At 46.5% G+C, this 26018-nt stretch overlaps 1 protein-coding gene across 10 annotated transcripts in view; it reads left to right on the top strand.

Annotated features, from left to right (window-relative positions):
• DAZAP1 (DAZ associated protein 1) overlaps positions 1-26018 on the top strand; it is a 585407-nt gene that overhangs the window by 419354 nt on the left and 140035 nt on the right. For 2 of the 10 annotated variants that reach the window (XM_085638285.1, XM_085638284.1), the window contains exons 10-11: positions 16803-16946; positions 18933-19097. In XM_085638285.1, coding sequence (XP_085494411.1) covers positions 16803-16946; positions 18933-19097 — 309 coding nt within the window. Of the gene's footprint in view, positions 1-16802; positions 16947-18932; positions 19098-19583; positions 19661-26018 lie in introns of all 10 variants that reach the window. The other 8 variants (XM_085638287.1, XM_085638286.1, XM_085638289.1 and 5 more) reach the window with 7 other exon arrangements.

Here is a 26018-nt window from a genome sequence, read left to right as displayed (position 1 = left end):
AGGATGCGTATTTTCATATTCCGATCCTGGAGTCGCACAGGAAGTATCTCCGTTTTACGGTAGGGTTGCAACATTATCAGTTTGCGGTTCTCCCGTTTGGTCTTACTACTGCACCTCGAGACTTCACCAAGGTGATGGCAGTGGTGGCAGCCCATCTCAGAAGGTTGGGGATTCCAGTTTTCCCCTATCTGGACGACTGGCTGATCAAAGCGGATTCGCCAGAGAAGGTGCTTCATCATCAGCAGGTTACAACCCAGCTGTTGTACAAGTTGGGTTTCTCGATAAACGTGCCCAAATCTCACCTGGTGCCCTCTCAGCGCAACCTGTTCATAGGGGTGGTACTGGACACTACTGTGTGTCGAGCATTCCCACCTCCACAAAGGATTCTCGATATACAGGAAATGATTCCCTTGTTTTACAATGGAGCGGTCGTTCCAGTCCTGAAGGTCCTTCATCTGCTCGGTCTGTTTGCTTCCTGCATTCTATTGGTCAACCATGCACGCTGACACATGAGGGCGCTCCAGCGGTGCCTCCGCAGGCAGTGGTATCAGCACAAAGGGAATCTCAGGGAGTCTGTGAGGATCTCCAGAGAAGCTGCAGCGGATCTGTCTTGGTGGAGCGTGGAGGGCAATCTGTCTCAAGGAAAGCCCTTCCATCTACCTCCATCGGTGGCCCCAGTGATAACGGATGCATCCACTTTAGGGTGTGGCGTGCATCTGGGGGATCTGGAGATAAAAGGTCTTTAGTCTCCAGAGGAAAAGTTGCTTCACATCAACCTTTTGGAGTTGCGGGCGATACGTTTGGCACTCAAGGCCTTCCTCCCTTCCCGGTCAGTCGGTTCAAGTCATGACGGACAACACTACCGCGATGTGATATGTCAACAAGAAAGGGAGGAGTGAGGTCATGTCTCTGCAGAGAGGCTCTGTGTCTCTGGTCCTGGGTTCAGGATCATCAGATTTGTCTACTGGCAAATCATCTGGCCGGAGTTCTGAACGTGCGTGCAGACAGTCTCAGTTGGCAGTTCTCTGCCGACCACGAGTGGAGGCTCCACCCGGAGGTGGTTCGTCACATCTTCCGGATGTGGGGAACTCCTCGGGTGGACCTGTTTGCCACTCACGAGAATGCTCACTGCCTGTCATTCTGCAGTCTCCAGTATCCGATGCAGTGAGCGTTGGGGGACGCGTTTCAGTTGAGATGGGACTCGCATCTCCTTTACGCGTTTCCTCCCATACCCTTGATTCCTTGGTTTCTGAGGAAGATTCGCCAAGACCGGGCCCAAGTCATATTGAGCACCCCGGATTGGCCAAGAAGGCTGTGATATACAGATCTTCTTCACCTCTCCTCGTGCCCTCCGCTCAGTCTCCCTCTCAGGGCAGACCTCCTCTCGCAGTTGCAGGGGCAGGTTCTACACCCCCACCTCCAGAGCTTACAGCTTCATGTCAGGAGATTGAACGGGGCAACCTGAATTCTTGTTCTCTCCCGCATGACGTGGTAGACGTAATTTTGTCTGCCAGGCGTCATTCCACCAAGTCGATCTATTCCTATAGGTGGTCCAAACTTGTCCTTTGGTGCGGAGAGAAGTCTATTGACCCTTTGAGGGCTCGTTTATCTAACATCCTTCAGTTTGCTCTCTTGCTCAGCAAGGCTTTGCTGTAGCTACTGTGAAGGGTTATTAATCGGCTTTGTCGACATTCCTTTGCTTGCTGGATCAGCCAACCTTGTTTAAATCACCTATTGTATTGTGGTTCATTAAGGGCCTTACCAACAAATGTCCGCCTACTCCCTTTATTGTGCCTCAATGGGAATTAAATCTTTTCTTAACTTACTTGGGTTCTCCCTTTGAGCCTTTGCACAAGTGTCCCTTGAGACTATTGTCTTTTAAAACTGTTTTTCTCATTGCCATTACCTCGGCAAGGAGGGTAAGTGAGCTTCAAGCTCTGAGTTCGAAACCCCCATTCTTGACCATTCATGCTGAAAGAATGGTACTCAGGACCAGGGCTGCTTTTCTGCCTAAGGTGGTAACTACTTTCCTTCTGGGGCAGTCCATTACCCTTCTATCCTTCCCCTCACCCTTCCAAGGAGGAGGAGCGGCTTCACCGTTTGGACCCTAAAAGGGCGGTGACTTTTTCCTCGATAGAACTAAAGACTTTCGAGTGGATGACCAGCCCTTCGTGGCCTTAATTGGCTGTAGGAAAGGCAGAGCGGTGCACAAGCGCATCCTTTCCAGATGGATTATCTTGTGTATCAAGATCTGTTACTCTTTGGCCGGTAAGGAACCTCCAGAGGGTATAAGGGCTCATTCTACCAGGGCAAAGTCTTCTACATCTGCCTTATCTAGAGGTGTTCCTGTGGAGGACATTTGTAGAGCTGCAACTTGGGCCTCCCTCCACACTTTTGCGAAGCATTACTGCTTGGATTCCGAGGTGAGGAGGGACGGACACTTTGCGCGTTCCGTCCTTCAGGACTTTTTGGAGAAGAAGGGTGGACACCCTCCTCCGGGAGTGGGGACTGCTGTGGGAATCTATTCACAAGGTGTGGAATCCACTGGGAGATGTATCCATCAGAAGAACAAGTTACTTACCTTCGGTAACGCTTTTTCTGGTGGATACAGTATCTTCCTGTGGATTCCTCACTGACCCACCCACCTCCCCGTTGTCCACCCTTGTATACCTACAATAGTGATAATGTGATAAAATCGATCTGTTACTGTCAAAGGAAGTGTTTTCTTTTGCTTTACTGCATTGTGTTCACATTGTGTGTTGGTATGAATATTATGTACTGTGTATATATTGTTGTCGGTCCGTCCGTGTGCCTCGAAGGCACGGAAAAAAGGGCGGAACGGACGTCATCACGCCGACTAGGTCCTCTTATGGCTCCAGTCAATCAATCAAGCATTTGTATAGCGCGCTACTCACCCGGAGGGTCTCAAGGTGCTTGGGGGAGGGGGGTCCGCGACTGCTCGAACAGCCAGGTCTTGAGTTGCTTCCTGAAGGAGAGGTGGTCTTGGGTCAGGCGGAGGTGGATGGGGAGGGAGTTCCACGTCTTGGCTGCCAGGTAGGAGAAGGATCTTCCTCCTGTTGTGGCTCTTCGGATGCGGGGGACGGCGACGAGGGCGTGGCTGGTAGATCGAAGCTGGCGGGTGGGAGTGTAGAAGGTCAAGCGGTCGTTGAGGTATCTTGGGCCTTGGTTGTGGAGAGCTTTGTGTGCGTGGGTGAGGAGTCGGAACGTGATTCTCTTGCCGACGGGGAGCCAGTGCAGGTTTCTCAGGTGTACGGATATGTGGCTGTGTCTGGGAATGTCCAGGATGAGGTGTGCTGAGGCGTTCTGGATGCGCTGGAGTCGTTTCTGGAGTTTGGCTTTGGTTCTGGCGTAGAGGGAGTTGCCGTAGTCCAGTCGGCTGGTGATGAGGGGCCTGGGTGACCGTCTTCCTGGTTTCGGTGGGGATCCACCGGAATATCTTGCGTAGCATGCGTAGGATGTTGAAGCATGATGCGGAGACGGCATTGACTTGTCTGGTCATGGAGAGGGAGGAGTCCAGGACGAAGCCCAGGTTGCGTGCGTGGTCTGTTGGTTTGGGTGCGCTGCCAAGGGCAGGGGGCCACCAGGAGTCGTCCCAGGCGGAGGGTGATGATCCCAGGACGAGGACTTCCGTCTTATCTGAGTTCAGTTTCAGGCGGCTGTTCATCATCCACTCGGCTAAGTCTTTCATCCCTTCATGTAGGTTGGTTCTAGCGGTGGCGGGGTCGTTGGTGAGGGAGAGGATCAGCTGGGTGTCGTTGGCGTAGGAGATGATGTTGAGGTTGTGTTGGCGTGCGATGGCTGCGAGGGGGCTCATGTAGACGTTGAAGAGGGTGGGGCTGAGTGACGATCCTGGAGGTACGCCGCAGATGACTTCGGTGGCTTCTGATCTGAACGGGGGGAGGCGGACTCTGTGTCCTTCCGGCGAGGAAGGAGATGATCCATTCCAGTGCCTTCTCCTCGATACCGATGTTGTTGAAGCGCTGCACTAGGGTGCGGTGGCAGACCGTGTTGAACGCCGCGGAGAGGTCCAGGAGGATGAGGGCCGCTGTTTCCCCGTTGTCGAGCAAAGCTCGGATGTCGTCGGTGGCTGCAATGAGGGCGGTCTCGATGCTGTGATTGGCCCGGAAGCCGGACTGCGAGTGGTCGAGGGATCCGTTCGTCTCGAGGAAGGCGGCCAGTTGTCTGTTGACGGTCTTCTCGATGACTTTGGCCGGAAAAGGAAGGAGCGAGATGGGGCGGTAGTTTTTGAGGTGACCTCAGCGGAGCTGCGTGCGGAGCCATGCTATAGTGACGTCATCCTCATCGGCGTGGAGAGCTACAAATGTTTCTGAATGTTGCTGGCGCAGGGGATATTCACAAGGTGAGGAATCCACAGGCAGATACTGTATCCACCAAAAAAAGCGTTACCGAAGTTAAGTAACTTGTTCTTTTGTCCAGGTCCTCCGCTTGTGCCACATAAAGTACAGAAAGTGGGAGACTGCAAAAACAGTGGGTGGATGGGTGTCCGTCCGCAATATTCTAAAAACCTCGACAAACTGCCTACACCCCATATTTCTACATAAAGGAGCTAACCAGCCCCGTCTGGCAATTTTATACCCAGGGCAAAAAAGGAAAAAGTGTACATCAGTCTCCTCGGCATGGTTGCGGGAAGGACACCCCAGGGGCGGAACATTGGACCATTTATTAGTGAAGGCACGCAGCGGCAAGGTCCCTAGTCTAAACTGTAAGTATAGTTTCCTTGCCAGGATCGGTTGTATGGCCTCCATAAAGTACTCCAAAACATAGTCTGCTTTGATGTTCAAAAAATCGGCAGTTAGGTGACCAATTTGAGAGTTCCCCTGAGTCGCGTCTAGCTTGAACAATCTATATGCTCTCACTAGAACTATGCAAGGGGTAATCAGGCACACTGTCTCTGGATGGGTCCATGGAGTTGGGAGACCTAACATGTAGCATGTATCCCTAATATGTACGACCCACGGATAGTTGTCCACCTTCAAAAGACCCAAAATTGCCTAAAATTCTAGCTGGTAAGCAGCGAGTTCCGGGGTCACCCACAGTCTCCGCCAAAAAGTTAAGGAGCGAAGACCTCACTCCTCAGCTATGGGTCTATACCCAGGTCCATACGTAATGGAATGAGGGGGTGCTAATTGGGAGACCCAATAACTGTTTCATGAAGTTCTCACTTTTGGACAGACCACCAGTAGGACAGTGGCCCCATAACTCCGGCCCGTACATTACGGCACTCCTGATTTGGACTTTGTATATCTCAGCCACCAAAGCAGCTAGTTTACAAAAGGAGTTTCTGTAGGTTTTTAATAATCCCCCCACCCCCTCACACACACACACTGTCTGGGCCAGTTGGAGGCTAGCTTTGGGAATTTGAGGGCCCCAGCCAAAGTTTCCAGACAGTGTTACACCCACGTAATCAAAAAGGTCACTCTCTCCAACATGGTACCATTTAAAGAGGGGCGGGAGGTTTTGGGTGGGTTAAACACCATATATTTGGTTTTTAGCGTGTTAATCTCCAACCTTCTTGCTGTACAGAATGTTACAAAACCATCAAGAACTCTTTGAATGCCCATGGGTGACTTGGAAAGAAGCAACCGCAAACAACAATACAGGCACTTTGGTGTGCACCACCTTGGGGGCATCGTTGTCAGCTACCTCATTAAGTTGGGCAACCAGAGTGTTGATGAATAGGCAAAAGTGGGTTGGGCACGCAGCCCTGCCTTACACTTCTATTAACTGGGAAGCGCGGGGTTAATTCCCCACATTTTCCATATGAATTGAATTGAAGAGACTCTTATATAGTGCATGGCTACTCGAAAGCATCCCAGCGCTCGAACAACAAAAGTAACCCAAAGACAATAGAAGCGCCGCTAGCCAGTCCAGATATACACCTCTAATTTCTTGGAAAGAGCCAAGTTTTCAACTTCTGCCGAAACACAAGTAGACTAGGCTCTTGGCGAAAAATCAGAGGGAGAGAATTCCAAAGTTTGGATGCATTCAGTGAAAAAAGACGGCCGCCCGCACGGGATCTGTTGATCCGAGGGACTACTGCCAAGTTCTGATCATTAGAGCGGAGGTTTAAGGAGGATTTATAGGGGGTTACCAGATCTCCTAAAATGGGGGGGCCTTTCCCATGGAAGATTTTATGTGCCATACACAATGTTTTAAAGAAGACCCGCTCTTTCACCGGGAGCCAGTGCAGGGATTTTAATGCGGGTCTAACCGAAGTTCGCTGGTTAATCCCCAATAAGAGTCTTGCCGCCGAATTCTGAACGACTTGAAGTCGTTCGATCGTGAAGGCCGGCGCTCCCAAATAAATGGCATTCCCATAATCTATCCTAGATAAAATCAAAGATTGTACTAGGATTTTTCTGGCCTTTTCTGGCAGTTGTGGGAGAATTTTTCGCATAGATTTAAGAAGCCCAAAACAAGTAGCAGCAGTTTTTCTAGCCTGAGTTCTAAACGTTAGTTCGGAGTCAAGCCAGAATCCAAGGCTTTTGATTTCCGGTCTAGGGGTAGGACCCGGCCCCATGCACGAAGGCCAGAGGATTGCATTGTCAAAACTGGCCTGTAGGAGAGTAGGGTCTGCTTTCTATGTTCACCCCCACTTTTTGCTTTTGCTTTACTGGTTTTCGACTTAGATGTGGCTGTGGGCCTGCTAATCAGACCCACAGCCCTGCTGTTCTCTCTCTAAATTGATACTATGTACTTTAGGTACATAACCCATTTGGATAGGATCACCTTATTGGTCCCTGTACAGTGTACCTTAGGTACCCAGGGCATAGGTGTACCCTAGGCCTACCAGGGGCTGCAGCATGTATTACGCCACCCCTGGCCTGGCCTTCCATTATGACACAACTGGCTGATCACTCAGCTGGGGCAAGGTCGTGTAATCACTCCTTGCTTAGGTGTAGTATTCCTATACCTAACTTACATATAGACACATGTGTACCTATCAGCCACTCCTATGGCAGGCCTTAACAATCCTGGAGGCAGAGTGCTTGGTAACATGTGAGATGGTGCTCTAGCATGAGCTGAGCCTGTCTGCAGCTTTCGGAATCATGTCCTTATAGCTGTTCTATGATATAGCCTACCATATACTCTTAAAGGGCCTTATAATCTTAAACGGTTATGGTAACTATGGTTTGGCTTTATCAAAACATGTCGTGTAAGGTGCCTAACACTTTGGAATAATACCCCCATCCCATTTCTGGGGATGAGGATATTATCCCTCCCTTCTAGAGGGAGAAGACATGTTGTAACCTACTTACCCGGTTAAAGTTAACAAGAGCCCCAGCATCACAAAATGGATGCTGCTGCCACAGACACGAGTCTGACCTCCTGCTGCTGGGAGTGATCCCGGCAAGGGAGGCTTGGACAATAGGTTTCCTGCCTTGGGAGGTGCGAGCACCACCCCAGACAGGCCTTAGTGTATTGGGGCAGGGAGGGATGAAAAGAATGAGACATGCCTGGGGCACACAAGGTGTCCCGTGCATCGTCCAGTTCAAACTGGTGCTGGGGCACTCCAGCCCCAGTCCTGGCGCGAAACTGGACAAAGGGAAGGGGGTGTAACCATCCCCCTCCCAGGTCCCACCCATAAGGCGTGACCTAGCAGGCAACCCAGCCCCCCAGATTAGTATAAGTGTGGTAGCAGGGTCCCAGGAGATTAGATTATCCTGAGCCTGCAACTTGAACAGAAACTCTGGACCTTCGACATTCGACGAAAGAAGAAGACTGAAGAATCTCCCTTGTGGCCAAGGAGTGGCTACCCTGTGCAAACAGGCACCATCAAGAGACTACCCTTTGCTTTGCGACCGTTCTACGAGGAACCGACTGCAGAGCCCGACCAGAGCCTTGACTTCCAGACTTCTCCGACCCTGATCCACAGCCGAGCTGAGATCCGTGGAGGCGACGAGAGACGTGGGACCGGCTACCTGGGAAAAGTGGCTAGTATCTTCCAGCGCAGCTTCTGAGGCACCCTCGAAGTTGTGCGCTGGGGATTGAGAAGCCCCAACCCCAAGCACCATCTGCACCGAAGATCAGCCCCCCACACTCCACGAGTCCTGCGTGGGGCCCTTCTGCATTTTCCTGCTTGCCGCGCCTGTCCGGTTGCTTGCCCGTTGGCTAGTGGCCTCTGTGACGACGCATCCTGAAATCTTCACTGCTGGTTTGGCTCCTCCAGACTGGAGCCGCTTCCTTGCAAAAGAGAAGCACCCCAGACCTTCCTGGTCTGCACCAGAAGCAAGTCCTCCGTTCTTCGTGGGTTCCGCTTGCCAAGGCTTGGTGAGTCCTAGTTCGACTTCGACGCCGCCGACAGCAAGAGCCTTCGTGGGACAGCTCGCCTCCTGGTCCTGGTCGTCCTCGACGTCTCCTGGTCCCCGTGGCTGCAGCGACAAGCTTCACCTTCACCTGCAATCTTCACGACATCGCCTGGTTCCTTCCTGGTTCCACGTGGTCACTGGCTAGTGACCTTGACTCTGTCCCTTCTGCTTGCAGGTCTCCTCTCTTCTTGATCCCAGCCTTGGGATCCACCGGACACTCTTCACTGACTGCCTGTCAGCAACTTTCCTTCAGGCATCCATAGAAGTCCACGACGAAACCCAACGCAAGTTCACACCTATGCACCCGCAGCCCGTGGGCTAGGTAACTTGGGTACTTCGGTGCTCACAAGGGTAGTGACTATCCTAGGGTCTAGTTTCCGAGTCTCGACTCTCTAGCTGCTTCAGAAGTGTCCTTAAACTGTTAATTTCTAACTGCTAGTAATTCTATCGACTTTTACGCATTACGCGTGAGTGTTTCCACTCTGCACCTGAATCCCGTGGACCTCCCACTTCCTAACTGTTGCTAGTGTAGTGTAGCCCCAGCAATTCCCTAGGCCTATCCTATTTCCGTGACAGTGGTCCTTATACCACTTCTTTAGTATATGGTTTGCGTGGCCCCTAGGGCCTAACTGTATTTCTTACCTGTGTGACTTAATGTATGCTTAAATAAGACTGTGCTGTACTTACCTCTAATCTCATAAAGAGTGCTGAGGGTTTGACTAGAATAAATACACTTTATTTTATATATATATATCTGTTGTGGTGTCCTTTCATTTGGTATTCAAGGGATTATATATGGTATCACAGCTGGCTTCACATGCCATTCAGAGTTTAGCCTAAGACTGCTCTTGTCCATGCTACCACTAGGATAGCTGGTCTATAAGGTTGACTTTACAACAATCACCATAAGGGTTGTTTGGACTGATATAGGGTGTACACTAGAACTAGTGACATCATACATCAGGCCAACTTCTCACATCAGCAGCTCTGTTTTCCCACCGATCAATCTGAGATGGGACCGATCCATCCAACCTGTAACGGCTTCTAAGCAGTTGCGCAGCAACAGCGGAGACTGTGTGAACTGGTTCAGGAAAAACACCAGCTGGGTATCGTCGGCATAACTCACCAACTGGACCCCGAACGGAGCCACTACTTCTGCCAGAGGAGCCATATACACGTTAAACAGTGTGGGGCTAAGGGAAGACCCCTGCGGAACCCCACACTGCAACGGAATAGGGTCAGAGCGATAGTCATCTTCAAAGACCCTAAAAAAATCTGTCCCCAAGGAAAGATTCCAGCCACTTAAGAGCCTTGTCCGTAATTCCCATGTTGCTGAGACGGGAGACAAGAATGTGATGGTTAACCGTGTCGAAGGCGGCGCTGAGGTCCAGGAGGATAATGGCAGCGCTGCCACCGGCGTCCAGAATCCTCCTGGCCTCCTCCACCACCCTCAACAAGGCTGTTTCCGTTCCCTGACATTTCCTGAACCCCGTTTGTGATGAGTGAAGCAGTTTATTTACTTCCAAAAAAGAGGCTAATTGCATATTGACAAATTTCTCAGTCAATTTGCTAATCCCATGTAGCAGGTAGATAGGCCGGTAGTTGGAAAAATCCCCTGGATCCAGATTGGGTTTCTTCAACAGAGCCCTGACCATTGCTATCTTCCACTCTCTTGGCACCACAGCTGACTCCATAGAAGCGTTCACCACATTCACAATAGGTTTACTAATAATAGGCAAAACTGCATTTAAGATATTCATCGGAGCAGGATCAAGCGGAGAACCACTTTTTATGGAATTCAATAGAGGTGGCAGAAGATCCTCCCTAAGAGGAGAAAAGGAGGAGAGCCTTGGGTGGTCCAGATTGTCCTGACTGGCTGCTGACCGTTGAAGGTCCATAGGAAATATAGGAGGGAGCGTATCAATGATCTTTTTGATTTTTGTACTAAAAAAGGTCGCCAGATCTTCACATCGACTACCTGCTTTTTCAGATTCAGGCAGTGGGTCAGGAACTTTCATCAGACTTTACAATTCTAAAAATCTCCCTAGGGGCATTAGCGGAGGACTCAATTTTACTAGCAAAAAAAGCTGATTTAGTAGTGATCAGAGCGGTCTTATATTTCTTTAAGGCTGCTTTGTATCTACTTTTCTTTTCACCCCTAAACTCTTTCCTCCATTGTCTCTTCCCTTTTACACTCTTGTTTAAGAGCTCTTAACTCGCAAGTAAACCAAGGATGTTTAGTGGGGCCTTTCTTAAGAATTATCGTTTTTTTTGGCACCAGGCTGTCCAAGGACCGTTCTATCCACAGGTTAAAATCCCTGTTAGCTCTCTCCGCGTCCAGATGGACTGGGGGTTCAGTTTTCCTCAGGATATTTGTCCATTTAGACATCTCAAGCTTGGACCAGTGCCTAGCCAACCCTCTATGAGGAGTTGAAATAGGATTAGGCCGAGGCATCTTCCAAATAAAAGGAACTACCATATGGTCTGACCAAGGAACTGGAATGGGGATTTCGGTAATAAGGCCAGGAAAGTTGCAAAAGATGGGGTCCAGGAGATTACCCTTTGAATGAGTGGGGTATAGTACCTTTTGGCTAAGGTCATAGCTCCCCAGATCTTTTATGACTTCTACAGCAGCAGAATCCGACGAATTATTAAAATGGAGATTAAGATCCCCCAGTATCATAAAATTAGACAGTGACAGCTACATCCATCACGGCCTCGACCAGCTTTTCCTGAAATTGCCCCAGAGATCCCGGGGGGCGATAGATCAAGAAACCTGAGAAAGAGGAGGCTGGAGAGGTTGAGATGACAAAATGTACACTCTCACTGCCCGAAATTGAGAGCTCCAGTAAACGGCAAGATATATGGTTCCTATATATAATGGCGACCCCTCCCCCCGCCTTAGCGATTCTGTCCTTGTGCTGAATCAAATATCCAGAGGGCAGCGATTGAACAAGATCAGGTGCTGAGGTAGGGCCCAACCACGTTTCCGTAAGGAATAAAATATCCAGCGACTTATCAAGGAGTAGAAAAGAGATCTCGACAGCATGTTTTGGCAGTGAACGGCAATTCACTAATGCCATTTTTAGTTCTTTGTCAAGTATACTTCCCATCTTATCCTGCTCTGTGGCCCTAAAATCACAATGTCTACACCTAAAGAGGCCATGTGCTAAGTTAAGCGAATGGTAACAAACCGAGGAGATGTGACTCTTTAGCGATAATAAAAACTGACGTGAATGAACAATGCGCGGTATACATGTAACAGAGGGTCCGAGCCCTATTCCCGACCGGGCGCACCTCCGGCGCACGTACGGCGCTCCCGCTGCGCGGATCCATACGTCGTTTAAGTATTCTGCCGACCTGGCCACGAACGCTAGAGCGCTGACAAAAATGGCGCTCCAAAACGGAACTTCCTACCCCCCAATATGGCGGCAATGTCGAACTCTACCGGGCAGGGACCCGCTCTAAAAGCGGTGAAAATAACGATTAGAGTGCAAGAATGCGCAAATGGGAAGATTGCTTCAGCACACAGTACCAGCAAGTTAAAAACAGGGCAAAAACAAATAAAAAACGAACTTAGATATGCAAACGAAGGAGTAGGTTTAAAAATATACCACTGCAAAGGCTGTGCAATAGCAGCGTGTACAAGTAGCAGCAGCGCTTCCAGCACCCAAAGGTACCTTGTTCACTTGGGCATAGTTACCCGTATGCAGTCTCATGATCGATGTCAAGAGATTGGGTGGGATCCCCAGCTGTTGCAATATCTCCCACAGTTTATCTCTGGGGACCAAATCAAAGACCGTTTTTAGGTCAACGAATATCACATAGAGGCTCCACCCGCTATCTATACCGTCTTCCAGTATAATAGCTGTAGCCTTAGTATTTGGTCAATGGTGGAGGTGTTTTTTCTGAAACCTGCTTGGTAGGAACCAAGGACTTCTCTCTCCTCCATCCACTCATGAAGGAGATCGAGGAGGATCCTAGCAAACAGTTTCTGCGCGACATCGATCAGACTGATCGGCTTATAGTTGGTCGGTGAGTGGTCAACCCTTTTTATAGACAGGGTAAATTTCTGCCCCCAGCCAGGTGTCTGGTATCCCCATGCTTCTCAAAATGGCATTAAAAATTGCCCAAAGTAGGGTCCCCATATATTTGGTTCGGCCCTAAACAAGTCGCCTGAGATCTTGTCTAGTCCCCGTGCTTTTCCGGAAGGAAACTTCCTAATTGCATTGAGGACCTCCACTAGAGTAATCCCTTGATCCTCTTCAAAAACAATCCCTCCTGTTAATAAAGGACTATCGACAAAGGAATGGGGGCCCACCTCCGTAGAATATAGGGATTGGAAGTGAGACTTCCAGGCCGCCATTACTGCCTGAGCATACTAGTGACCAAAACAACCTCGTATCTCTATTAGAAAGGGCTACACTAATAGCCTCCCATCTGTCTAGTTCCCAGATCGACTTAGCTTGTTTTATTGTATCTTGGTAGCTGGCCCTCATTTGTTTGATCAAGGGCCTGTTATTGCTCCTGATTGAATCTAAAAGGGCTCTCTTAGCCTTGCAGCGAGAATCATTAAACCAAGTTAGTTTAATATCCTTTTTAGGTTTGTAATGGGTCAGGGGATGGAAGACATTGGTCAAGCAAGATGTTAGTTCTAAGTGCAGTGCCTCAATTCTATCGATAGTTTGTGGCAAGTCCAGGTCCCTGAAAATTCACCCCCACCCCAGTTCCTGTAAGGGCATTATTAAGGAGAGCAATGCAGCCATCATATCTGGTGACTGCTTAAAAGACCCCCAACTAATTATTCTTCTATTATTGGCGAGAATTAGATTCTCATCCAGGTGATACTCCTCAATAGTCATAATCTATGAATAATCCCCGCCCACGTGCGGGATCCCGGAGCATATAGCTAATACATATATATACATATATATATGCATATGTGAAAACATATACATGCAGCCTAAAATGTTTCAAACATGGCAAAAATGCTGAAATTACATAGGTTTGCATTGTAGTACCCCTAACCCATAAGGAAAAAAGGAAGCACTAAACCAATTGTCACACAACAATGCTTTATTGCCATAAAGCAAACTTGTAATTGCAGTAATTTGCCTGTAGGCTGCAGCAGAGTATCAAGATGCATAGAAAACTGACACCTTGTCTTTAAGGCATTAGGACAAAGAAGTCTACTACCCACTGCCATGATCTTTTTTGACTAAAATATAGTCCAACAGGGAGGTATGACCAATCCTATTAAAGGTTGACTTCCCTGGTCTGTCTGACTTGGTGCGGCCATTACAAGCCCTCAGAGAATGAGTTAGGGTCACAGCATTAATCTGGAGAGCTAGCGGTGTCCAGGCCTTTGTTTGAATTTGAGGGTCGGGGATTAACCAGAGCCGGTCCTCAGCACTGGTAAAAACTTAAGTAGGTGGGAGAAGGGGCAGCGTATTGGCAATTAAAGTCCCCCCCCCCCCCATAACCAACCTCACGTCCGGAGGGACAGTACCGATAAAAGTATTCAATTGTTCAAGGGTCTGAGATTCCTGGCAGACACTTACAGGACATGAATAGATGTTGATAGGAGCAATTTTAAGGCTGGGAGAAAAGTAAGTAATGTGCACTGAATGTCAGTAGAGATGGTGTTAAGCTGGTCTGCTGTACAATCTAGATGTGAGAAAACCCAGGTACTAAGGCCCCCAGAGGGCCTGCCTCTATTCCCCTCTGTAGATGGTACATTAAAAATTGCATACCCCGTCCTCAAGAAGTCGTCCCTAGCCCAACTTTCCTGGAACATACACACGTCATGGCTGTCTACAAATCACCCCCAATCTGGGCAGTACAATTTTCTGTTAAGTCTGTTGATGTTACAGGATAGAATCCTCAGCTTTTGATCGGTGTTGAGGTGCTCTCCCGGGACACGAAAGCCAGTAAAAAAAGAACCAGCAGTAGCCACCTGGTGGGCCATGGGGACTATTTTCAACATGTTCGTAGAAGAACCACCATTAAGTACACCAGATGATGGAGAGTCATAGGCCATCAAGAAAGAGTTGCCCTGCTGGTGGTTACTCAAAGGAAGCAAAACCAAAGGGGATGATGGACGGAGTGTTAAACATTGCAAGCACTCACCCCCAGTCAACTGATCTGGGTTTAATCCATCATCATTCTGTTGACTGGGGGTGAGTGCTTGGAATGTTCAACACTCCGTCCATCATCCCCTTTGGTTACGCTTGCCCATTATTCCGCCAAGCAAGACTAAATTACTCCCCAACTCCTGAAGTGGACCCAGCACAAAAAAAGATTAAGGGTAATTGTGCCTAGAGGAACAAAAACAAACAGCAAATGATGAGCACAAATAGTTACATTGGGCAAAAATCTGAAAGTCAATATTGTCAATGGGAGTGCCACAAGAAGGGAAGCTCAGGCCGTGCTTGTTCAAAATGGCTTTAGAATGGGTCCAGATAGGGCGCTACATATCAAAGTTCTCAAGCAAGCACCGCAGAGACAAATCTGAGTTGAGCAAAGTAAGTCTGTGTGAAAAATGTTTTTATAAAATATTATCCTGCTAAGTTGTCCGGAAGGGCTTACTCGATTAATTGGGCTCAGGATTCAGCAGCAAGGGGGGTGGCCCTGGCCTGGCTCTTCCTGGCGATGACGGGTTAAGATGGGCCCGCCCTCGGCCCGGGCTTTGCTCGGGCCCTTCCCAAGCCTGGGGAGGGATAGCAGCGCTTTTGAGCACGTGTAGAGCTCCTCCCCCACACCTGTGGCAGCTGTTAGGTCGCAGAGCACCCTGGGACGTGGAGTCCCACCAGGGTCTAGTGCGGCTTTGCGGGGATGGCAGTTTCAACTCTGCAGGGAGGTCGAAGTCAGGATGTTGCACCCTGGAAAGAGATTCCCTCCAGGGTGTTGCTGGTGCCACGGACTGTCCCCAACAGGCAGGAAAGCAGCTTCCTGAGTCTCGCCGTTTTTCATATTAACCAGTCAGTTGAGCACCTCTTTTCTTCCCTCAACCAGAATATATAGCAGAAATAGCTCTTCATACATTGTCGGTCAAAAGAGCATTAATATATTTTATTCACTGAACGAAAGATTTTCACAAAACAATCTTTTGTTGCTTTTGGTGCCCCTCATAAAGGGAAACCCATCTCGAAATCTGGCATTTCTATATGGATTATTAAATGTATACAAACATGCTACATTAAAGCCAAAAAACTTTTCTATACCGCCTAGAGCCCATTCTACACTTATAATAGGAGCGTCTAAGGGCTTTTTAGGCTACATTCCAATGCTGATATCTATAAAGCAGCTACATGGTCTACGCCACACACACTTAACAAACACTATTGCGTAGATGTGTTAGCATGCCAACAAGCTAATGTAGGAGAGGCAGTGCTAAAAACTATTCCAGACAACTGCAACACCCACTGGTTAGCTACTGCTTTTGGAGAATACTGCTATATAGTCCCTGGCAAGCATGTGTATGTACAGCAGACTTGCCTCGAACGTATTGTTACTTACCCAGTAAGCATCTGTTCTTGGCATGTAGAGCTGTAGATTCACATGCACTCACCCCCCTCCTCGGGTACCTGTAGTTGCATTTTTTTCATTATACATTTATACGCATGGACATATCTACTACACTTATTTATTCCATTCTCACCCTCTAGTGGGAAAACAATCTAACAATGGAGTCGATGCGCATGCGCACTATCACTGAAAGGAGTAGTCACATACCTTGTGACTGGAAATACTTCTAAGAAGAAAAACAACTTGCAAACACCCAGACCAACACTGGATGGCAGGAGTATGCAAAGCATGTGAATCTACAGCTCTACATGCAAAGAACAGATGCTTACAGAGTAAGTAACAAACTTCCTATTGTGCCTGTGCCAGCCACCCATTAATCAATCCATAGCTACTAAATGGGTATACCCAATCCATGTCCAAAATAGATCTTGGGTACTGTCCTATGCTTGTTATCAATGAGAAAAAATACACCAAGTCAGAAATTTGTAGTAAGCATGACAGTTCCATCCCCAGGGAAGCTCTGCATTATTAATCGCCTGATGGTTGTGACCATCCTTGATAAACTGGTCCTCAGTGTTCTTGTTTCCTTTTAACTATGCTCTTGGTGGGCAGCCTTTCTTTAATCTGATTCTGTGGCTGTATTCAGACTATATTGTAGATAAATTCATTCCAAACTAGATTTGTATTTATAATGCAATCTCCTTACTCTGCATCCCTTCGCCAGAAGACAAGACTTCAGACCTCTGTTGTCCAGCATTGAGATGTGGCTCCCTCTCCTAATCTTCCAGAATTCTCTACAATCTATTCTACCACACAAATGCACTCTGTTACTGCAGAGTGTAGGAATTTTCGCATCATACCTTTTTAAAACATCTAGCTTAACCGAGTTCATGTTATGCTGTCACTGTTCATTCTTTTCAAATGTTGTTTTAGGTGCATTTGGACCACCTGCTGGACGTGGCGCACCCCCACCTCCTGCTTTCACATCCTACATAGTTTCAACGCCACCTGGTGGATTTCCTCCCCCTCAGGCCTTTCCTCAGGGCTATGGCACACCGCCTCCATTCAGTAAGTGCCCATCTTCTGTAAATCAGTGTCCAGTTAAGATGCAGATCTTCTCCAATGAATGTTTGAGACCTTTCCATTTGTCTGTACATTACTATTTATGAATTGTGGTGGTAGGAAAGATGGATGTCCTAGAACATGTGGCGCCCTCTGGAAAGAAAGTGTATGCCTTCCTTAACGTTCATGACAAAGTTGCAAGTTTTTGTGCATGAAGTCGCATGTCTCTATTATATTCTAAGTTCCCAGTGTGGTTGAGAATATGGACGCCTTGTTGAGAATCTGAAACCATTTTTCCAGACATTGTTGAATTGCGTCATGCTGTGCTGAGCTTCATTATTCTACTCAAGGCACATCTGCGTAACAATGCCATTGATTGACCAGTTTAAAAACAAACATTCTTCAAGGCCCTTTTTAAATCATTTTTTTTTTAAATGCACTGAAACTGTGTTGGTTTATTGCAAAGAGAAAGAAGGTTGTCAACTGATTTCACATGTATCCAATTCTTTTTTTCTGAGAGCTGTAAACCTTACACATTTTCACTCTGCTGACTCCAGTACCGAGTTCATGGGAACAAGATTTCATCCTGAGTAACTCTGGTAATTGAAATCAAAGGGATGCTATTCATTCATTGTCCTAAAATGTGCTGAAGGTAATTTTGAGTCTGTTCCTTCCATCATGGTCTGCTGGTGTTAATGATCCCATGTGTTTGATATGTGTCCTGAATACTCGAACACATGATGTGCTTTGACATCTGTGATCATCACAAGGCTGTTTTCTTGCTTTCTTACTGTATATGAGACTCCAGTTATAACTTTAAATTCATAGACTGCCATCTTCTTTATTTCTCCTCCTGATGTTGGAACTTAGTCCTTTCATCCATTCTCTGCCTTTAATCATTGGGCTTCCAAGAAATTGCAATAAATCTAATCCTTCTGTACATTGAAGAATCCTTCTGTGCCTGTATCATAACTGTAATACTATATCATACTTTGATGTATTTGTTATTGGTTTTGAACAATTGGACATCTATGACAGCCCTGATGGTGGCCATCCTCTGTTCGCTGGACGGTCACTGCCTTAAAATTCTCGATAGTTATTACAGATAAATGGTAGAGTATCAACTCAGACACTGACTTTTCATGAACAGTGTTGCCTCTCACTACATCAGTCTTGCTTCAAACAGTGTCTATTTTTGTGTTCTCTTCTCCAGTGCCTTGACTTAGCAAAATCTGCTTTCTTGTCCTTGCTGTTTCGGTTAAGAACAGTCAAGTCATTGAATTGCCATTGTGCGGATTGAGTTGTCAGTGTGATTGCTGATTGAGTTTCCACTTTCACAACTGACATCGACTTGATGTTGATGGACCCGGTCCTGGGTCCGGTCCCGAGTTGTTCCGGTCCAGGGAGGACCTTGCCTGGCAGTTCGGGCGGGACTGTTCCCATTGGAGCAGTCGAGATTGATTTGCATATGGATTGGTCCAAACTGAGGATGGATTGGGATGCAGCCCAAATAATTGCCAGCTGCTAAGATTAATTCAAGCATTCTATCCATCACTTTTTTGCCTACATCTTTTCTTTACATTAATGTGTGTCACTACCTTTTTGAAGGTTTTATTTTGTTACCACAATATTTAAAATCTTTCACGGCTCATGCCTTATTTCTTCTTTTTGCAAAAAGTGCCCAAGCAAGGCCAATACCTTGTGTGAAGACCTCCCTCCTTCCATCTGGTACTCAGGTTTATTGTTTGATGTATTTTTGGTCACTGCATATCCTTTCAACTGGGGAGGCATTATCAGATATAGAATTTCATTGCTCTCCTACACTGCTGCTGGATTTCTTGTTTGTTTACTGTCAGTTACAAAACTGGTTCTGGATTCTCAATATGGCATCAATTTCCCTCAAGTTTTGGTGATCTATACCCAAAAGGAAGACTAAGAGGATCTTTAGTTGAAAGTAACTGGTCCATTTCCTGTTGCCCTTTCTCTTTTCAGCTTTTGGGTATGGTGCGCCACCTCTGCCTGATCAATTTGCCCCTCCAGGGGTACCACCCCCACCTGCAACTCCCGGTACTTCAATTGCGTTTCCCCCATCACATCAAGCTCAGGATATGAACAAACCCCCAAACGCACAACCAGATTTTCCTTTTACACAATATGGTAAGTAAAATCTGGACAATAAAGCTATTTTCAAACTACCTCCAACTCAGGTCCGTCTTATTTAAAACTTTTTTTTTTTGCAATGATATTCTTGAAAAATACGGGGGAGGGAATTCCTTTGAGATTGTGCTCCTGTAAAACCATCAGCACAAAAATTGGCAGCTTTTGAAGTTGTTTCCAGAAAAAGTATCCCTAGTCTGTCCAGTACCTCCTCTGTAGTGTGTGTGAGGTGCTCCTTGTCTTGGTCTGGGAACTGCATGCTTATTCTTTCATAAGTACATGGGCTTAGTCCCTAGACTTGAATCGTATCCTGAGATTGCCGATCCACACTGCTCTGAGTGAGTTAGGACTTGGCACTCCTTCCTTGCCTGCCTGGGATATGGGGACTAGCAATAGTCAGGCTAATGAAAGTTTCTTTAGCGGGCGTTTGTAGTGCATGCCTCATCCGTTCCCACATAAAAAGCCTGAAGAAATCACTCTTTCCAGGAAATGCCTGCTTTGTGAAATTGTCCGAATGGATTTGATCTCTAAGTTGCCATGAAGGTCGTAAAAGGTAAGAGACGGTAGGTCAAATTAGATCATCCTTCCTAGCAATGGCCACTATCACTGTTTTTTTCACAAACCTGCATGCTAAACACAGCTATAGCCCTACAGTGGGCATTCGTCATTCCATTTTAAACATGTAAATATGGTTGTCATTGTGTCATCTCGAGTATCAGACCCAGGAGCAAACACCTTGAAAATCTGTTTCTGAATTGTGACACCAAAGATTGTAACATGAGTTATTGCTGCCACAGGACTACATATTTGTTTTTGGAACCCAGACTTATTAAACAGTGAATTGGCCTTGTAACTGTAATATGCTGTAATTCCTATGGTTGCTTTTTTTTATATTAGCCTGATGGAATTTGTCACGCTTTTTTGGATTAAAATATCTCAAACCTAGCCTCTGTCCCCCAACACACTTAACTGATATGCATGATCCCATAATGAGAATCCAGAAACCTTTCTCTTTGGCTGCCGATTTGGGCACCAACCTCATGTGCCTATTGTATATTATTTAGATCTATGGAAGAATCTGTGTATGAAGCAGTAACATCTACAGATGTGTTGTTGAAGTGGCAGCTGCCTGGTGAATGTTCTCTGTTTTTTATTTCATCTTCTGTTTGACAGGACATGGAAATAGTGTGTGTGTGTGCGTGTGTTTGAAGGCATGTGTGGCTGTGGATACGCATGCTTAGCATAAGTCCTCCATCTAGTATTGGGCCCTGAAGTGTGCAAGTTGTTTTTCTTGAAGTTCTTCGAGTCACAAGTTAGTGACACCTCCTCTTGCTTGCTTTGCACGTGGTCATAGACCATTGTTAGATTGTTTTTTTGCGCGTCTGGTTCGGTCGTGTGTTCCTCTTCGGTCGATACCGTCAGTAGGATCTTTTCTATCACCTTTGGTATTATTGATCTATAATTAGTCTACATTAACTCTAAACTTGTCTAAGGGATTCAAACCATTTCGCGCTTACAGGCCTTTGCGCTTCAAGCGAAAATATTCTTAGACGTTCTTCTTGTACAAAAATTACTAAAGGATATTTAAAGGATACCTTTTAAATTCTGCCTTTCATATCATTCGAAATTCCCACATACAGATCTACACAAGGTGTGTAATTCCTTCCTCTCGCCAGATCATCAAGAGCAAAGCTGCGAGGCCTCTAAATCCTTCAGGTCAATGATAGCTCTTCAAGACCAAACGGCAAGAAGAATGCAGCTGTCTCTATGCACCATCGATGATACACCGGACATTTTCAGTTCAGAAGAACCAGAAACCGAAATGGAGGCACATCTGTCGACTGCAGATGAGGGGTTTTTCTCTCAAGAACAAAGCTCTGACTCAGAGGCAGAAACCTTGACACCTTGGGTACAAACTTTGAGTATATTGCCCCAAATATTAACACCCAAGGCTCAAACGTCTGCAGTTGAACCTCCACTGCTTTCCGACTATGGTCAGCACCTTACGACTGATCCCATAAAGTCTGACCTCAGCTCAGTCCTGAAAAAACAGCCAAAGACTATTGATCTTAAACATTACACCTCCAAACCGAAAAAATCTTTGGAGCTGAAAACATCCAAAGCAGACGCATCCTCATCTTTGGGACCAAATGCTTCGGATCTGAAAAAGCATTTGGACTCTAGCTTTAAATCTAAAGCCTCGGAACTGAAACACTCATCACCGAGGCATACAGGAGAAAAATAAGAGTCTAGAAAGCATACACTTGAACATTCCCCAGAGGGTGTGCAACCAGTGTTTAAGAAACAGCAACTAGATAATAGACAAAAGCATCTAGTAATTCTTCTGGATACAGAAAAAATATTTACTCTCCTCCCCTCAAGACCATGCAAGTCCTGCAAAGAAAAGAAAACTTAGGATTTCTCCTCCTCCAACACCACATACATCTTCACCTCAACAGTCTCCAGACCATGAAACTAATGCATTCAGAGGGGTCAGTTCACTTTTTTTTTTTTACAGGAGATGGGAGAGGATGATGATCAGCACTCACTACCCCAACCAGATGACTGGGATACATTTGACACAGATGCTCTTGATGACAATGATTGAGATCTTTATCCCTCCCCACCAGATGATACCACCACATATTATGACCTTCTAAATAGAGCAGCAAACTTTCATAAGGTACCTTTGCACACTGAGAAAATAGAGGACGAGTTTTTATTTGAAACCTTACTCCACACAAAAGCCAACTCAATATTTACCAATGTTGAAAGGTATTCTTAGGCATACTACTCCCTTTCAAATCTCTAATATCTAGAATTATTACACCAAGAGTGGACAAAAACTATAAATCTTCCCCTACAGAACCTCCTTACATTAGGACTCTGCTTACACCGGATCCTTAGTAGTTACAAATGCATGCAAAAGAGTAAACTCAGGCGACTGGTGATGCTCCACCACCAGACAAAGTGAGTAAATGTATAGATGTGGCAGGAAAAAGGGTGGCAGCACAGTCCGCTATTCATTGGAGAATTGCTAATTCTTTGTCTGTTATCAATATATGACAGGTCACACTGGGACTAATTAGACATTTTACAACTTGTCCCAGAACAGTACAAATAAAGCATACCAAATTATATCAGAGGGCAAACTTCTATCCAACACAAACATAAGGTGCGCCATTGATGCCGCAGATGCAGCAGCTAGTGTAATAAATACCAGCCTTACGTTAAGAAGACATTCATGGCTAAGAGAATCTGGTCTTAAACCAGAGCGCAACCAAATATTATAGGTCTACCTTTCGACGATCTGTCCAGAAGAGGACACTTTACTAGAAAAAATCAAAAAAGACAATGAGACTCAAAAATCACGCAGTCTCAAAGGGGCACTTTTTGTCACTCGACATATCGCAGAGGATCTAAAACACCCTCTGACAGGGCCACCTCTTGTAACAAATCACTGACTCAAACAGGATTCCCTAGGGGATATTATAGAGAGTCCTACAGAGGAAATAACAGGGGTCAAGGTAGACGAGGTTTTGACAATTCAACTACTATTCGACACCCCCGCCCCCCACCTCTCCCTGATCACTTAACGCCCGACTGGGGAAGAGTACAACAATTTTTTCCGCAATGAGTAAACATCAGATCAATGGGTGATGGATGTTCTCCAACTTGTTTGTCTGGAGCTCACCTCGGCTACTCCAAACATACCACCTTGCATTCACAGGTTGTCCACACAACATCAAAACCTGCTAAAGGAAGAGATTTGAGCTCTATTAAAAAAAGGCAATCAAATCAGTACCAATACAAACAAGCATTTGCAATGCAATAGGTCTCGCATTTACAAGAGTTTAATCTCTTGGCATTGTAAATGACAGTGCCTTGTATTAACGTTTTTAAAACCAATACATAAATAAGTAATTGTCATTTACAATGCCAAGAGACCTATTGCAAATGCTGTGAACGGAGGGGCAAGATCAAGGGCTTGCCTGTGCCTGTCCAGAAAGATCACAGCCTGCTCCCACCCGACAGCTTCGGGCAGCGGCCATGACTATACATTGTTATGTTATGTTAAAAATATTTGTTAAGCGCACATACACCAACGGTTTCTTGGCGCTCGGGGAAAAAGGTCATAGCACTGAGCAGAAGAATTGCTTCAATCAGTATAGGCCTGTGTAAACAACCAGGTTTTAAGCTGTTTTCTGAATTGGGCCAAGGAAGTCAAAGACCTAATCTCAACCGGCAGGGAGTTCCAGAATTGAGGAGCAAGAACGTAGAATCTTAGTCCACCGTGCTTCTTTCGCTTGGAGATGGGGACTTTCAACAAATTAAGATGGGAGGATCCAAGATTGCGTAAGGGATATAGCGATGCAAACGCACCGAGATAAAAATCGGACCAATGCATTGTAGAGCTTTGAAAATGGTACAACCCATCTTAAAGAGGCCGCGCCAGCTCACTGGGAGCCAATGTAGGCTTTTCATAAGAGGACTGACATGATGCCATTTAGGCTGTGAGAAGATCAGCCTAGCTGCCTGGTTCTGAACCAGTTGGAGTCGCTTGAGTTGATAAGCTGGAATGCCCACATATAATGAGTTGGCATAATCCAATCGGGAGATCACGAGGGCGAGGGTGGCCAGGATCACCGCCTCCCTACTCAAGAATTTACTCATCTTCTTCAGTCTACGCAACTGGAAGAAGCCAGCTGAAACCGCCGATCTGAGCCTTCATCAAGAGATCATTACTAATAATGATCCCCAGGCTCTTGGCGGAGTCAGTGGGCATAGGAGGATTACCAAGTTTAGGGGGCCAAAAATTAGAATGCCAAGGGTTTGCAGTACCTCCTGTCAGGATCAGCTCCGTTTTATCGGGATTCAGCTTCAGCTGATTATTGTTCATCCAGTCACTAATGAAAACCATTGTGTCTTGGACGTTGGCTTCAGATGAGGTGGAGGTATTAATATTAAACACCAATTGGAGATCATCTGCATAATTAAAAATTTCAAATTTTTTATTCCTAAGTGAGTGGATTAAGGGAAGAAGATAGAGATTGAAGAGAAGCGGGGAAAGAGAGGAACCCTGGGGAACCCCACAGGTGATGTCCCCTTTTTTTTTTTGGAGGAAAAACCGGCGAGGCGCACCGCTTGAGACCGATTTCTCAGAAAGGAGGAAAGCCACCCCAAGGCCATGCCCCGAATTCCAGCATTGGCGACACGGTCGATCAGGACATCATGATCGACCGTGTCAAATGCTGCTGACAAGTCCAAAAGAATCAGGGCTTGAAGTGCCAGAGTCCGCCCCTTCCCTGAGCACATCCATAACGGAGAGGATGACTGACTTGGTTGAATTGGGCAGGTCTGAATCCGGCCTGGTGGGGGTCCAGGATCTGAGACTGTTCCACAAAGGAGCTCAAGCATTTGGCTACATAGGTCTCTAGGACCTTACCTAAATAGGGTAGCAGGGAGATGGGACGATAGTTGCTGAGAACTGCAGGATCAGCGCCCGGTTTTTTCAAGATAGGAATAATTGCGGCTCTTTTAAAGGAGGCTGGGACCGTACCTAGTTCCAACGAGTTGTTCAAAAAGGATCTGGGCGGGTCAGGGCATATAGTGAATGCTTCCCGAAGAATATGAGGGGGGCAGCAATCCAGGGGAGAGCCTTAGGTAACCCTGTTTAGTAATGTCAAGAAGGTCTCCTCCGGGATAAGAGGAATACGGTCAAGATGATGTAGGCTCCGCTTGCTATTGGCATCATGAGAGACACTAGCCCCGAGAGGGATACTAGCCTTAATAGTGGCTATCTTCTCAATGAAAAATGAATTTAAAGAGTCACATAGCAGTTGAGAGGGGACAGGTTTAGGCGTGACTCCTATCGGGTTTAGAGAGTTGGTCCACTATAGAAAAAATCTCTTTGGATTTGTTGGAGGCCATTATTATTTTTTGCAAGAAGTAATTAGTCTTGGTAAGAGTGATCAAATTTTTGTATTCTTTCATCAGGGCTAAATAACGAACTTTTTTTTTCAGAGAGATAATGGCAGCGCCATTGACGTTCAGCTTGTCTGAGTTCCAGTTTCTTTAATTTGAGATCTTCCGAGAACCAACGCTGAGCGTCGTAGGGTTTCACAGACTTAATTTTTTTTAGGGGGGCGACTTGATCACTAGCTGACTTCAGCCAGAGTTCTATACTCGTTGCCTGGGTCTGGAGATCTTCTAGGCCAGAGGGAGCCGAGCTCTTTAGATATGACCGGAACTGGTCCAGGTCTGCTCGTCTCCAGTTCCTAGATAGTTGGTTCTCGATTTGTTGGGGTTTAGGAGAGGGGATACATCAGAGAGTAAATTGGATCAAATAGTGATTGGACCTTGCGCACGGGGATGTTGAAAGGGTAGAGATCTCCAAATTTGAGGTCCAAACTTGATCCAAGATATGCCCTTTTATATGGGTGGCTGTCTTCACATGAGGAGTAAAATTCATCCCTGTGAGTAGATCGGTGAATTCTCTTGAACTAGGACTCTCCCGGTTATCGGAGGGCCAATAATTGAAGTCTCCAATTATGAGAATTCTGGTATGGTTAATGACAAGATGAGAAATCATCCCTCCCAGTGCTTGTGGAAAGTTGGGCATATTATCAGGGGGTCGGTAAAGAAGAGCACAGATAAAAGGTGACGGTGAGGAATCCAGTTTTAAAATCAAAAAATCCGTTGGACACAGACCAGTGGCCTCTAAGCTAGAAAACTGATGTTCCTTGCGGATAATGGCCGCAACCCCGCCTCCGGCTCTCCCCAAAGGGCGGTTAGCCTGGAGGATATAGTAGCCATCAGGGACGGCTGCTAGGATGTCTGGGGCAGAGTCATCGGTTAGCCAAGTTTCTGTTAATAAGAGTAAATCTGGGGCTTCTTATTGTAGCAACAGGGAAATTTCAG

The sequence above is a fragment of the Triturus cristatus genome, chromosome 12 (genome assembly GCF_964204655.1).
Source record: "Triturus cristatus chromosome 12, aTriCri1.1, whole genome shotgun sequence".
In the NCBI taxonomy this organism is placed as follows: domain Eukaryota; kingdom Metazoa; phylum Chordata; class Amphibia; order Caudata; family Salamandridae; genus Triturus; species Triturus cristatus.
Note: the sequence above shows the minus strand (reverse complement) of the source record. Positions and strands in the feature narration are given on the sequence as shown.